The sequence below is a fragment of the Arachis ipaensis genome, chromosome B9, assembly GCF_059453495.1.
Source record: "Arachis ipaensis isolate K30076 ecotype BB chromosome B9, ASM5945349v1, whole genome shotgun sequence".
NCBI lineage: Eukaryota > Viridiplantae > Streptophyta > Magnoliopsida > Fabales > Fabaceae > Arachis > Arachis ipaensis.
In genome coordinates, this window is record NC_142444.1 from 153,365,398 (window position 1) to 153,381,757 (window position 16,360).

At 33.2% G+C, this 16,360-nt stretch overlaps 2 protein-coding genes and 1 pseudogene across 2 annotated transcripts; 2 read left to right on the forward strand and 1 right to left on the reverse strand.

Annotated features, from left to right (window-relative positions):
* Positions 1-1,684: 1,684 nt before the first annotated feature.
* LOC107617554 (selenoprotein O) lies at positions 1,685-5,588 on the forward strand. Its single transcript, XM_016319330.3, has 8 exons — positions 1,685-2,092; positions 2,218-2,327; positions 2,805-2,861; positions 2,947-3,246; positions 3,533-3,780; positions 4,279-4,585; positions 4,677-4,950; positions 5,048-5,588. Exons 1-8 carry the CDS (start codon positions 1,769-1,771, stop codon positions 5,300-5,302), a joined length of 1,875 nt encoding a protein of 624 aa, XP_016174816.1. The 5' UTR covers positions 1,685-1,768; the 3' UTR covers positions 5,303-5,588.
* A 2,605-nt stretch (positions 5,589-8,193) lies between these two features.
* On the forward strand, positions 8,194-11,451 carry LOC107617555 (RGG repeats nuclear RNA binding protein A). Its single transcript, XM_016319331.3, has 7 exons — positions 8,194-8,691; positions 9,402-9,708; positions 9,791-9,856; positions 9,984-10,116; positions 10,357-10,512; positions 10,620-10,676; positions 10,969-11,451. Exons 1-7 carry the CDS (start codon positions 8,517-8,519, stop codon positions 11,182-11,184), a joined length of 1,110 nt encoding a protein of 369 aa, XP_016174817.1. The 5' UTR covers positions 8,194-8,516; the 3' UTR covers positions 11,185-11,451.
* Positions 11,452-12,088: 637 nt separating this feature from the next.
* Positions 12,089-15,197, reverse strand: LOC107616266 (inositol transporter 1-like; annotated as a pseudogene).
* Between the last annotated feature and the right edge of the window lie 1,163 nt (positions 15,198-16,360).

Below are 16,360 nucleotides of genomic sequence, written 5' to 3' on the forward strand. Positions count from 1 at the left end.
CTTTTATAGAGGATATTTTTTTACCAAAGTGTAGTTTTGTGCTTCCCTCCGAATTTTCTTGACTTCTTTTTTCTTTTTGGGTAGGATGTCGAATTTCATGTATTCGACTAGTGGGTTCATCCACCCGAGGTCCAATCCGGATACTTCAAGGATGTCTTTTCTGCCCTCTGTTTTTTTGCAGTGGACTTCGACTTGGTTCGCGTCTGGGAGCTGCCGTCCGACTTGTGTGTAAGAAGGAATAGGGGGTGGTACTTGCAAAGACACTCCGATGTCTAAGTCAGTAAAGGGGTAAACATGTTTGGAGAGTATTGGAACTTAGAAATACTTGAGGGGTGTCAGTGTATTTATAGTGGTGAATCAATAACCACCGTTGGAGTAGTTCCACCTTTTAAGGTGGATAACCATATTTTTATCTTAAAGAAGTTGAGATATGGCTCTTGGAAGTGGATTGAGAGATTTTAAGGGCAGTTACTTATTTAAATAAGTGTTATCTGCCAGCTATCTTTCGACCCCGACTTCTTTGGAGTGGAGTCTATATTCGATCCGACCTCTTATAAGGAAGTCTGTGGATAGTGAAAGCCAATATTTGAATTGGACATTTTTGACTTATTTAGACCTGAGTTCTAATATTGGGTTAGAGTACAAATACTATCCTTATCTCTGTTTTTTTTAAGTGGATTCGCTTCTTCTTTTATCTTCTTTTTCTCTTTTTGTTTTTGATTTTAGTATAAATCAATTATTTTTAATAATTTTGATACAGAAGATTCTTTCTAATAATTAACTCCTCTCATAATCTCTTAGAATATCTTTTCCTATTTTTTCCCTCTATCTTGAATGGAAATAATTGTTTATTTGTTATTATTAAGTTATAATCAATAATACTAAATTTTCAAGCAAGTTACTCTTAGTATCCTTTTATAAGAGCACATTTGTAATTTTGGAATTATGTAATTATATTATATTATATATATCTATACACACACTTTTGTTATAATCCAATTCACTCCAAGAGATAATGGTTGGTGCAGTCAAAGTATCTTGGTCACTTTATACTAAAAATTAAAAATCTTTTCATCGATTATATTATAGGTAAATTAAAGATTAATTATCAAATATAAACATATATTAAAAATATATATGTAAAATAACATATATAATTATACATATATAATTAATTTTTAGTATTTATATGATATTTTTGTTTTCCTATTTATTATCCAACTTTTTATTGGCACTTATTACTTAGCTTTTTGGTGTTTTTAAACTATATTAAAACATTTTTTTAGTATTATAAACGTATTTAATTAATATAGTCATTATTCACAATATCCCAAATACAAATAAAAATTAATAAAATTTTAAGAAATAAATTAATCATGAAATAATTTACCAAAATAATTATATTTTTCTTGAAATTTACTTTAAAATTTACATTAAAAATTAAAAAAGATGTATATTTATGATTTTATTTGAAAAAGAAAATGTAAAAAAGATTGAAAATAATTTAAAAAATTATTTATATAAAAACATTTGATGAAAATTTATATGCAATTATTTTCATTGAATAATTCTCAAATATTAATTTTCTATAATGAGTACGTAAATTTTTACTATTTTTATATAAAAATATAATTAAATAGCATTAAATTATTTATAATATCTATTACATGCATATGGTAGTTATCTTAAAAATACATTAGAATATTTTGGTAGGAGGGGGAAGAATAAAGAAAGGGAGAGAAAGAGAGTGCAAAACGCAAAGTACAACATGGTAATGCCGCTGTCTCTGAGCCTCACGAGTACCTTCGCCCATTTTCATTTCTCTTTCTCTCTCAAAACATCACTCTTTCTGCGACGCGCCAGGGTCAATTTACCATTGTACCCTCGCCGCTCCACTCGCACTCGAATCTCATTTGCATGCGGAGCATCTTCCATGGAGGAATCCCCCTCCTCCCTTGACTCCCTCACCCACCGCCTCTCCACTCACACTCTCCAATCCCACTCCAAGAAGAAGCTCCACCTTCTCGATTGGGACCATTCCTTCGTCAAAGAACTTCCCTCTGATCCCAGAATCGATTCCTTCCCTAGAGAGGTACCTCACCCTCACCTCTCACTTCCTTTTCAATATCGTATTCCATACTGATTCAATGGCACGCCAATTTAGGTTTTCGTTTTTCCTCTTTCTGATTATTATTATTATTATTGTTTTGGTTTCAGGTGCTGCATGCTTGTTATACCAAGGTTTCACCCTCAGCTGAGGTAGATGATCCCCAACTTGTAGCGTGGTCCGAACCCGTTGCTGACCTCCTTGATTTGGACCATAAAGAGTTAGTTGTCTTTACTTTTGTCTTCAATTTGTGTTCCTCTTAAAGCATAGATCTTTGATTCCCATTGTTCGGTTTCATATATTAGAATTTGGAAACTGCATATTTGTTTGGGGCTTATCCACTATTTTTTTTTTTTTACAAAAATACTATATATGCACACCGAAATTAGCCATTATGAATTTGTGTATAAATTTAACTCATTTCAATGTGTATTTTGTATTTTGTATTTCAATATGTATTCTATATGATTGACTAATTTGGTGGCTAATTTTTTATATACATATAGCATGGCTGGTTTTTTTTTTCTATTGTCATGTGCATTGTGCCATTATCAACACTACAACTAATGTTTTGCATGCATTTTGTACTTGTATCGAAGGGTTTAACTCTGGATGCTCTACACCAAATAATGTAGTCAGACGTGTTTTGGTGAAGCTTAGTATTAGTTATTGACCCTTTTTGTGTTTTGAGTTTCAGATTTGAAAGGCCTGATTTTCCCCATATTTTCTCTGGTGCAACACCATTGGTTGGAGCGTAAGTGTTTTATAGATGTCAGCAGATTTTTTTGGATGGATAATAATGATACGGTTAGGCTTGATTGAGTTTATACTGTATACAGGTTGCCTTATGCTCAGTGCTATGGTGGACATCAATTTGGTATGTGGGCTGGGCAGTTGGGGGATGGTAGGGCAATTACGCTGGGGGAAATACTGAACTCAAAGTCTGAAAGGTGGGAGCTACAACTCAAAGGTGCTGGGAAGACTCCTTACAGTCGTTTTGCTGATGGCCTTGCGGTGCTACGTAGTAGTATACGGGAGTTCCTTTGTAGTGAAGCAATGCACCACCTGGGGATTCCAACAACCCGCGCCCTTTGTCTTGTGACCACTGGGAAGCTGGTCACTCGAGACATGTTTTATGAGTATGCTCACTTTAACCTCAACAATGCTAGATTATTTTCATGTTTCTTGGTTTAATGATAATGATAATGACTCTAGTCTCTAGCTGGTAATTGTTCATGTAAAATTCCAGCGTCTGAAGAATGACCCAAGTTCTTAGCATACAAACTTTAGGCTTTCTTTTAATTTTTTTATATGATGAAAAAACTGGACTTGGAGACTGACATCTTCTTTAAGAATATTGTTATATGCACATGTTGAAGGTTGATTTGATGAATATGTTTCAATAACTTAATATCACACATGCAGTGGCAACCCGAAGGAAGAACCTGGTGCAATTGTATGCAGAGTTGCCCAATCTTTTCTCCGTTTCGGGTCATACCAAATACATGCCTCCAGAGGTGAAGAGGATCTAGGTATTGTCCGTGATTTGGCAGACTATGCTATTAGACACCATTTTCCTCATATTGAGAACATGAGTAAGAGTGAAGGCTTATCTTTTAGCACTGGTGATGAAGATCATTCTGTTGTGGATCTTACTTCAAACAAGTATGCAGGTAAGGGAACAAGATCTGACACTACAATATCCAAATTGGTGAATCTGGATTATACTGCTGACCTTAGCATTTTTGTTATCAAAGTCTTTTGTTGAAAATTTGGTGTAGAAATCATGTGGCTTTTATTCTCTGCTGTTGTTAGTTGGTATCTTCTGTTGCTCAGATTACTTCAATGTTTATGACAATGAAAGATAAAAGACAAGAATTGGTTCTATTATTATTATTATTATTGTTGTTGTTGGAGATAATACTTGTAAGGTTTTGGTACATTATACCTTATAGGCTGTTGTTCTATGTGTTCACAAGGTCATTTAGCTCCATAAAAACTCTGAACATAGAAACCTCCATTGTATTCTTTCTAACTTCCTTACTAACACAATGATTGTGTTTTTTCAAATATATGGATAATGATTCAGTTATTTGTGGGATTATTTTAAGTAAAACTTTGAGTTCTGATTAGCTCTGTCTGTTTTTTCATATGGTGTCATCCTATGTCAGCTTGGGTGGTGGAGGTTGCCGAACGTACCGCTTCCTTGATTGCGAAATGGCAGGGGGTTGGTTTCACTCACGGTGTGCTGAACACTGATAACATGAGCATTTTGGGTCTTACTATCGATTATGGTCCATTTGGCTTTTTGGATGCTTTTGATCCTAGCTTTACCCCAAATACCACAGATCTTCCAGGTAGAAGATACTGTTTTGCAAACCAGCCTGACATTGGTTTGTGGAATCTTGCACAATTCACAACAACTCTATCAGCTGCTCAACTAATAAATGAGAAAGAGGCGAATTATGCGATGGAAAGGTAGCAGTAATACTTGCATGTATTTTCCCTTGTAGGAGGAATAGATTTGAACTGCTTTTAAATTTGTCTCCTTATGGTTGGTTTGTTTCAGGTATGGAACGAAATTTATGGATGATTATCAAGCTATAATGACCAAGAAGCTTGGCCTTCCTAAATATAATAAGCAGCTGATCAGTAAACTTCTTAGTAATATGGCTGTAGATAAGGTTGATTACACAAACTTCTTTCGGACACTTTCAAATATTAAAGCAGATACCAGCATTCCAGATGATGAGTTGTTGATCCCACTGAAGTCTGTACTATTAGATATCGGCAACGAGCGGAAGGAAGCATGGACCAGTTGGTTGAAGGCTTACATACACGAGGTACGTACTACAGTAACTCTATTCATTTGATGCAATCAACCAACAGGCAATGATGCCATTGTTGTTTAATATGATTGCTTTTCTTGGGGTTATGCAGCTCTCGACCAGTGACATTTCCGATGATCAGAGGAAGGCCTCGATGAATTCCGTTAACCCTAAATTTATTCTCAGAAACTATCTGTGCCAGACTGCAATCGATGCTGCAGAAATAGGTGATTTTAGCGAAGTTCGCCGGTTGCTCAAGTTAGTAGAGCATCCCTTTGATGAGCAGCCAGGAATGGAAAAATATGCCCGGTTGCCGCCAGCATGGGCATATCGACCCGGTGTGTGTATGCTTTCCTGCTCTTCCTGAGTTGCTTGCTCCTCTTCACAGGTAGAATAGCATCTGTTCCAGATACCATATAAATAGGAGAATTGATTAAAAAAGAACAATTGAAACACAGAAGATAGGAATTAAGGAAGAAAAAAAATGAAAAGAAAATAAGAAAATGAGAGTATAGTGTGTTTGTATTGTATACGGTAGTCATTCTGTGTGTTCTTGGACCATAGAAAATGTAATCGTTACATGTATTGAGTTATTTGTAGCTGCTTTGCAGTTTAATGTTCTTTGTTTTATTTATTTAAGTATATTTTGTATATCTTATCTATGCCATTTCGTCAACTTTCCCTACCATTACTGTTTGACATGTGAAATTGCCAAAAAGCACTCAACAGTAATTTTATACTATACTATAACTTTGAAATTTTACTTTGATATATCTATTGCATTGCCTTCACTGTTTATAAAAGTAGGTCAAATGACCAAATTAATAAGAATAAGAAAATGTGGCCCTTCAAAATAATAATAAAGAAGAAAATGTACAGAAACCTACCAAAAAGGAACTAAAAAACCGAACAAATCCCACTTAATCCTGTCAAATCTAACTAAATCTTGAATGAATACTTTTGATCACATTCAAAATCGTAAATAGAGTAGATATCAACATTTTATTATTTTATTAAAAAATAATATATATACATTAAAACTTATTTACTAAATTAATTATCAAAATCGTAAATAGAGTAGATATCAACATTTTATTATTTTATTAAAAAATAATATATATACATTAAAACTTATTTACTAAATTAATTATCATATATTTGTGTATTAAAAATAAGTTATCAAATCAGTTATTAATATAGAATTAATTATAAATATGTACACAAAAAATTAGTTATTAAATTAATTAATTATATAAAATTATTAGAAAAAAATTTAAAATAGTTTCTGACAACGAGGTTCATGACAAAAAAAAAAATCCAACTTGATCCTTGACAAATACCTCGAAAGGACAACGAGACTCCTGTGCAAAAAAAAGTCAATGTTATTTTTTTGGCACAGGGGCTAATCAGTCCAAAAAAAAAAGATTAGGATCCGATTGGATGTTTTTTTTTCTTAGAAACATCGTTGTCCTTTCGAGATAATTGTCAGAGGTTGAGTGGGGTATTCACTCAAATTATTAAAATACAAAATATACATTAAAATTGAATTGATTAACACATGTATTTATATTTTATACACAAAAATATAGTGATTGATTTAGTAATTATTTTTTTGTTGCACATAAATTTTTTTGCATAAAATATAATAATATATATAAAATACAAAATGCACATTGAATATTGTTTCGGGCTCGATCCATCCCTTATCAGAGCAGCAATGACGTGGGAACATCGGGCAGCCTGTGCGCCACTGCGAGGGGCAATGCGGTGTGCGCAGCCCAACACTAGGCCAGACCTAGTGTGGCGCACGACGCGGATGACGGATATGCGTGCGGCAGGGTGTGTCGTGGGCAGGGGGCAACGCGACGTGCTCGTTCCAGCACTTTGAGGGGGCACGCTGCGGAAGACGGTTACTCGTTCGTGTCCACTCCCAAGGGGCAACGCGTCGTGCTCGCCATACGTCTAGGGTCAATGTACGACGGTACCCGACGCGGTGTAGGTTGTGCGTGTTGCTTAATCTTAGACGGAACCAACTTGGGTTAGTCGAGTGGTCAGCTCACTCGTCCGCTTAAGCAAGTGTCGGGGTTCGAATCCGTCTTGTGCATGCAGCAACCCATTGGCCAGCGACAAACCCTTAAATGGAGCTCAGATCTGCGACGAATTAGTCCTTAACCTGTCGGGTTGGGAGATACCGTGGGAAACAAAAAAAAGACCTAATTACCTGGGTTCGGGCCACTATCGCGACCCAAACTGGCCAAGTAACCACAAATTCCTAACTAATATTCAAATTCAAATACTTTCTTATCTTAGCCAACAAGGATAAGATAACGACCGCAAACTATATAAAGAGAGTCAATGGCTTGCTTGGACACATATACATTTTTAACCCTCACATATACTTTTTAGATCCATTTTGATTTGAACATCGGAATATCTTTGCAGGTACTATCCTATCGCTCTACCATCAAAATCGGTGAGTCCCTAATCCTTCTCTCAATCTATACCGACGAGGTCCCGTACAAATATATATAAAATAAAATATATATTTATATACAAACATAACAACAAATTTAATAATTATTTTTTATTTATATAGTATTTTTGATAATCATATACATTATTTCAAATTTTTTTAATTTGTATTTTATTTTTAATATATATTTTATATAAATAACTAAATTTTAGTATATGCCCAACATTTAATATATCTCTACGCCTTGAAGATTTTCTTACGATAATGAGTGAATCAATAGTTATAGTCGTACAAAAATGAAAAATCAGATTGAGGTATTTTGATGTACTTTTTTAATATTTATATTTTAGTTTCTTTTCGTATTTTGGTTTTCATTTAAAAAATAAAAAAATTTACTCCAAAATTTAGACCGTCGATAAATATAGTGACTAACTTTTTGTTGGATTTTTTAAATAAATAAAATAAATATTTTATTTATTAAAATATATAATTTATTACAATTTTAAAAAAATATACATTATAAAAGAAATAAGATTACACGTATTTCGTTTATACCAAATAAGAGATAAAATGCATTTTCGTAAAATTTTTACTAATTATATATTTTGATAAATTATTTAAAAAAAAATCCCTTTTTGTTAAGTTGTAAAAATAATGATGAGCGAGATATCTGTTCCGAAAATAAAAATATATTGCTATAATAATTAAATAAAATTTCCTAATTAAAACAATTAGTATTATACTTTTTAGCAAGATAAATATTTATTTATAAAATGATATGATACGATATGATAATAGTACATTTACTTCTAGAAAAAGTAACCTAATGCAGTAAGGGGCATGAAATTCCCAAATAAATCCCGCAATTGTAGATGAGGTTGCTGTGCGTTTCTTTCACTCGCTCTCTCTCTCTCTCTCTCTCACTCTCTATCTTTTGCGGCTAGGGTTTTTCGTTTTCCCTCTCTCTCTCTCTGGGTCCGCTGATAGATGGAGTTGTTGATGAGATAGGATCTGTGTTTCGGTGGAATAACATACACTAACCCCGTCAGGGAGGAGGAGCAGCCACCGCGTCGGCCACCGATTTCGTCTTCTCCGGGTATTCACAGCAATGGCGACAATGAACCCTTTCGATCTCTTGTCCGACGACACACAGGACCCTTCCCACCGAATCGAAGCCGAGCAGCAGAAGTCCGCTGCTCCTCCCGCCGCCGCCGCCACCAAGAAACCTCAGCTCAACAAGCCAGCTCAACTTCCCACCAAGCCTACCCCTCCTTCTCAAGCTGGTTCTGTTTTCTTTCTCTCTTTTTTCATTGCGAATTCTTATTCATCGTTTTGCTTTCTTTCTGGACTCTCTTTTATTTATGGCGTTCTAAGATTTATGTTTTCTTGTTTCCTTATACGAACATTCACTGCTCTGGCATATAACCATATGTTTTGTTTTGCAATATAGAATTCTGACACGTAGCATGCTCTTCCCTTTTGCTCCATTCCTTTTGTTGTTCTTTTTACACCAAATTGTTTTGAAACTTGCTTCGTACTTCTCTATTCTTACATGTGTTTCTATTCTTTCTAACATGATTTACCATGTATAATGATATGCTTGGTTTAAGGTGAAGGTGACTTTGTAATCCCACATTGGTAACAGTTGAAAACAGAACTTACATGTTACTGTTTTCGGAATATATTTGCTGTAGAATGGGTCGAATTTTTCCAATGGTGCTTGAAGTCCCTTAAGATGATTCGGTTCAAACTAGCTATTCAATATTAAATTAGCTTGTATTAAAAAATAATGTATTTTTCTGTTTAAAACCGATTCTTCAATATTTAGATTAGAAAGATAACCTTTTTTCTCTTCTATTTCGGTTAAGCATGTATTTGTTTTATGTAATCTGAAATTCTGATTCCTTAGGTTTTTTTTTTTTGTTGATGAGGCTCATATCATGGTTGATCTCCTTTTACTTAATGCTAAACATTCGGATTTTTATTGTGATAGTGAGGGACGCAAGAAATGAAACATCCCGCGTCGGACGCGGAGGGGGAGGACGTGGGCGTGGATATGGTCGTGGCCGTGGGGCTGGTGGTTTCAACCGTGACTCTTTCGGTGGTGAGAACTCATTTGCTGACCCTGCTGGTCACGGTGCTCCTGATGGAGACACCTGGAAGCCGTCAGAAAGGCTTGGTTATGGTGGATCCCGAGGTCCTTATCGAGGGGGTCGTGGGCGTGGTGGAGGCTTCAGCAATGGAGAAGGTGGTGAAGATGGGCATCCACGAAGAGAACGACACAGTGGGACTGGCCGCGGGTGAATGTTACACTAAGAACTGAGTACGCATTATTCTGACTTTCCATTCCTCTATTTAAGTGTTTCTTCTTCTATTATACAGAAGTGAATTCAAACGGGAAGGTTCTGGGAGAGGAAATTGGGGAAGTCAAACTGAAGAACATGCTCCGTAAGTATTCCATGTCACAACCATGCACTAAATAGTTCTGATAACAATCCTTGACACATGTTTTCTTCTTTATTCTATTTTCTTGAATGTTCTGCTGCACATTTCTTATCTTTTTCAATTTACTTAGGGCGGCTGAGGAAGTGAATGAAACTGGAAAGAATTTGGGTGATGATAAGCCTTCTGGTGAAGATGATGTTGCAGCAGATGGAAATAAGGAGAACCCTTCTAATGAAGCAGCAGAAAAAGAAGCTGAAGATAAGGTGATTGTTCTGCTCTCTCTCTCTCTCTCTCTCTCTCTCTCTCTCTCTCTCTCTCTCTCTCTCGCACCCACACTCACTAGTTTGGGAATGGGAATATGGATTTTGGGAAAGGGGGAGCAAAAGGGAAGGTTTTTAACGTAAAAGTTCAAAATTTAACATTAGAAGTGATCTGCAGAATTCCATAAATTGTGCTTATTAATTATTTTAGCCCATTGTCTGACTGATTGATCTGTTTGATAGGAAATGACTCTGGAAGAATATGAAAAAGTACTAGAAGAGAAAAGGAAGGCCTTGCAAGCACTCAAGACTGAAGAGAGGAAGGTAGATACAAAAGTTTTTGAATCCATGCAGCAACTGTCAAGCAAGAAAGACAATGATGACATCTTTATAAAACTGGTAAAAATATTTGGATGTACATTTCTCTTCTATTTTGTATCTTATTATATTAGATTTGCAGTACATTCTGGATATCATAACATCAATTGGGTCTTCCTTCTGTCCAGGGATCGGATAAGGATAAGCGCAAGGAGGCTCTTGAGAAGGAAGAGAAATCCAAGAAGGTATGGTTTTGTTGCTTTTTCTTATGTTTGCTATTACATTTAAAATCAATTTCGATAACTTTTGGCATCTTCGATTTTTCATTTAGTGAAAATTACCCCTTGTAGCCTTCATACTCATTGCCGTTCTTACTTAGTTCACTATTTTATTTCACTGAAGGGGAATTCCATGTAGAAATTGCCCTTATATTATTGTGATATTATGGGTTCCACTTCCACCTGTTTATTTCACATTTTTCCTCCATGCGTCTGTTCTGACTTGTGCTTTTTGGCTGATTTGGTTTCATGTTGTTAGTCTGTCAGCATTAATGAGTTTTTGAAGCCAGCAGAAGGTGAGAATAACTATAACCAAGGTCGTCGCCAGGGCCATGGCCGCCGCCGTGGCCCTGGCCCTGGACGGTTCCAGGGTGCAACAGGTGGTTATGGTGGTGGCTATGCTGCTAGCTATGAAAATGAAAGAGCTCCAGCCATTGGAGATCCTTGCCAGTTTCCTACTTTAAGTGCCAAGTAAAACTCAACTAGCGTCTGACATCTTTATATGTACCTCTTTTCCCCTCAATTTTGGTTTTCTGCTTTGAAGCAGGAAAAAGAACTATAGTAATTGGATTTCCTGTAACGGCAGGCGTATTAATTTTTAAGCTTTAAAAATGTAAATTTAGGTTGTCCCTTTAAATTGATTCCTTGTTCCCTCTATAGTCTATAGCTTAACTCCAAATACTTTTTCTTCTAGATGCATTTTCAGGGGAATACCACGGGGTATACTGAGATATTTGGTTCACACTTGTTTATCGTAACTTAAAAATTAGAAGCTATGATTCATCGCAGCGTCATCTTCCATTTTGTTATTCTTGCCAAGTCACGTTCACTTTTCGAATCCATCCATAAAATTATATGTTAAGATTTTGTGCAAACCGTGCTGGCAATTTTTTTAATCCAACTTTTAGAAATCTCAACCTTAGTTTTTAAAAATTAGTGTGTATTTTCTAATTACTTCTACCTTCTTCCTTTTTATATATAAAATTCTGTTTAGAATTAAGAAAATTTTTATTGTGAGTCACACACTTAAAATTGCAATTGGAAAAGGTATCAAAACTAAAATTAGCAGCCATTATACTTTGATCATGCTACCGTTTTTAATATATAACTCAGCATGTTGAATGGTAAATATCATATTTGACAAAACAATTGAGAAAAATAATTAAGAGGATCTATTCCCTCGTATAAACAACTTTTAAAAAAAAATTCCAAGAAAACAATTAAGAAGATCCATTCTCTCATGTAAACAACTTTTGAAAAAAATTCCAAGGCGCATGAAAAAATTTGGAGACTTGGAGCATGCATCACAACATTGGCCTCTTAGAAGTTAGAAGATCCCGCAAATAATCTTTACCTAATGATTTGTGCATTTTAAAAAATCATGCACTTGCTTTCTCCAGGATGCTTTTTATATTTTTATCCTTTCCGTAGGCTCTTTGGTTCCAAATGTCTGCCACTTCTTCAAAAGTTAATCCTTTTGTTTTTGGCATGTAAATAATTATAAATACTATTGCAAGAACAGCTACTCCCAAAAGAATTAAGAAACTTTGGCCAAGTGAAAGGAAGCTAGTTGACATTATCACACTGCTAATCCAGTTTACTGTGGGCCTCTATATTATTCAGGGTATATCTCTGAGTTCATAGTCCAAGGAACAGGTCCCATTCCAAGTGTAAAGAATAAAATATACACACCCAAACCTGCAATAACAAGCCATCCAAAAACTTGTCTTTTGTTCTCATTTCCTATAATAATACAAGACACAGAGAGGAGGATTAAGGTTCCAACCACACCCGACAAGCTTCCAATAACAAGCTTTTTTCTTCCAGCAATGTCAATTAGGTAAATGCCCAAAATTGTGCCAGCAGCATTTAAGGCTGCAACAACAAGTGACAAGAACAATGCTGGTTCATTGGACTTGAAGCCCGCCATCTAGATTATTATTGGATTATAGTACATTATAACGCTAATTCCAACAAATTGTTGGAATGCTTGAAGTCCAGCTCCACAGATGAATGCTAATCTGATTTCTTTCAATTTGAACACATCACTAAATTTAACCTTGACCTTATTCTTGCTTTCTTGTTCCAAGTGATCTTCAAGAATTGCTATTTCGTCCTCCAATCAAGGTGATGGGTAAATTTTGGAAAGCACAGTGGTAGCTTCCTCCTTCTTATTCTGCAAGTTTAAAGGAATCAAAGTGTTATATACCCACATATACATGAGTTTAATTTTTATAAATTGGTAGTATAAATTATTTTATATAATCTTCTAATCAAATATTTTTTTGAATAAATATTCAATGTTGTCAATGTAAAAAATAATTATTTTTTCTTGTGTGATGTTTATGTATAAAATTATTTAACACTAACACTATATTGAATTAAAAGAAATAATAACTGTTATATTTTAGACCTTATGGTAGAGCCATCTAGGAGACTCAGGAAGAAACATCATGAGAACAATTGAATAAGAGCCGGTGTAGCTGCAAGTCCAAGCATCCAACGCCAAGTCCCTGGAACCTGCATATGCATACATAAGTCGATGTTTATAAATTATAATTGAAGATATATATATTATTAGTTAATTTGCAAGTTAGTGAAGCTTACTCTTGTCAAGCCATAATTGATGATATAGGAAAGAAATTGGCCACTAGTAATCATAAGACAATTGGCACTAATTAATCCCCCTCTTATTTCAGATGGTGATACTTTCACAATATATATAAGAGCAGTAATGGAGGCAAAACTAACACCCAAGCCAACTAAAAAACGGCCCATTATGATAAGCATAGGATTTGGTGCCAGAGCCATTATCACTGATCCAATGATAAGACTAAGATCTGTTATGATTGTAGCAATTAGGGGTGTTCAAATCCAAACCGATCCAAATTAAACCGCTCATTCAATCCGATCCAAACCGAAAATCGATTAAAACCATACTAATTTGGATTTGATTGGATTCTATTTTTTGCAAACCGCTGGATTGGATCGGATTTCGGATCTACTTTTTATAATCGATCCAATCCAATCTAAACCGCATAATGTGCTATAATATTATTATTTTATTATTATATTTACAATTATACTTATAACATGTTCAATTTGTTATACATTTTTCTATTATTCATGTATTATTATTATTTAATAAATATTTTATGTTAAAAATATTATTTTATTATTTATTTTAACTAACATATAATTTTATTTCTATTGTTATGTTATCGTTAGTTTTTTAAGATATTGTTAAGACTTGTTATGTCATTGTTGATTATTTAAAATTTGATGTTGAGACTTGTTATATGTATTTAATTTTTTTATTTAAAAAACCGCAAATCCAAACCGATCCAAACCGCTTGTAATTGGATCGGATCGGATCGGATTTTCAAAAAAAATTCATCAAATCTAAACCGCATCGCACATAAATTAAACGTTCGGATCGGATGACTTTTTCCCTTAAAACCGAACCAAACCGCACCGCGAACACCCCTAGTAGCAATTCTACGTCCGAAGACATCGTTAATGTAACCACCTATGGCGGTGCCAAAAATTGCTCCAACCAAAGCCATGCTAAGAATTATCTCCGGTAAGACAGAATATACAAAATAATACAATATGATAATCATATATTATAGTAATTCAAAAATTCTGCATAGACACAAAAAGTAAGCCGTTATTTATTTATTTTTTTTAACTCAATAGTAAAATTTTAAATTAACTACTAGTCTTTATAATTTTTTTAAACTTATGATTAGGTTCTTCACATATTTTAAAATTTTTCAAATGGGTCTCGCACTAATTTTAAACTCGTAATCAGATCATTATTAACTGTAAATGTTAAAAAAATATTTTCATACATTTTACTAATAGTGAATATACCTGATCTTATTCTGTTAAGTTAAACATTTTTAGAATAGTAAAAATATGATTACAAATTTAAAATTAGTATAAGAACGTAGTTAAGTTTTTTTAAATAAAAAAAATTAATTACAAATTCAATCAAATTATATGGACTAATAAAATAATCTAACATAAAATTAATTATCAAACATTAAATTTTTTTAGAATAGGATATTAGTTTTTTAAAAGAATACTAAGTAATCTATATAATAGCTTGGTAATTGATTTGAATATACACATAATAAAATTGATAGTAATTAAATCAAAGATATTCTGTTTCTATATATTACCTGAAGTAAATAGCTCTTCTTGACATATTCAAACTCCTCATTTATATACAAGAGAGCACCAAATATTACACCTACAAATTAAATCAATTTAGATATTTAGTATGAAATGTTATTAATTAAATGCATGCATTTATAATATATATATACCAGTATCATAACTAAAGAGAAAACCACCAATGCCAGCAGCAAAAGAAACTCCAATAATGTAAGAGCTTTGAAAAAATGATATTCTACGTTTTGAATACTTCTTCAAATAGTCAGAAGTTCCAGCATTTATGGACATGCCCATATCAGCCACCATTGTTGCATTACTTGCTTAATCATGTAATTGCAAGTGTTCTTTTTGTGCATATTGAAATAATAAATGAAAAAGCAATGAGTACCGATGATCACTTTATAGTTTATATGAGAACTGATAGTTATTAAATTTAGTGCTTATGGAAACTTCTTGTTTGTTGTATTTGTAACAACTTAACAAACATTTTTTTGGCTTTTATGAGAAAACTAGTGTATGTTTTCGTGTCTTGCACGGGATAATATATAAAATTATATAATTTTTTTTATTAAAATTTAAATAAAAATTATCTATAGTAATTATTATTATAAATATTTTATAAATTAAAAATATTAAAAATAATTAATATTTATTTTAATCAATTTGAATTGGTTGAATGGTCATCTCATTTGTCCGTTTAAGCAAGTATTTGGAGTTCGAATCTAGTCTTGTGTGTATAACAGTCCATTAGTTAGCGACAGACCCTTAATAAATAGAGTATCAATATGTGGTAGATTAGTCATCGACTTGTCGAGTTAGGAAATCTATAGAAAAAATTGTATTTGTCTTTAAAATAGATTAATTTTTCAATAATAGCAATACTCATAGACTTTTGTCTTTGTTGAAATTTACTTGGGACAATTTTATTTGTTGGTATCGTATTCATTCTTGAAGTCAAAACAATATGGTCAACCTTGTTACTTGTTAAAACTTCACATTTTATGAAATGATTTCTAAATTTTCAAATTCATAAACTTATGTCATTACAAAAGTTATTAGATCGATTAATATTTCTTGGTAACATAGTGTACCGAAACACCATCGTTGAGTATTAGTTAGTGTGAAGAGAAACCAATAACAACTTTTGTTATTCAATATATAATTTATTCTATTGAAAAATAAATTAATATTTTCTAAACTTATAAATATATTTTTTTCTAATTTCTTACACTATTTTATTTGACAATATTTACCATTAAAAAATAGTAAATGACCATATTATTTTACAATATATATGATGTACAAAATAATTTCTTATCTTAAAATTAATTCTGGTTAGTGAGATAGAATTTAAAATATTTTTTTATTTTCTTACTCAAATTTAAATTTAAATTTAAAATTGATTAACAACTCATTTTTTTAATTTCAATAAAAAATAAATTGATTAGATACAAAATATTTAGCATTTA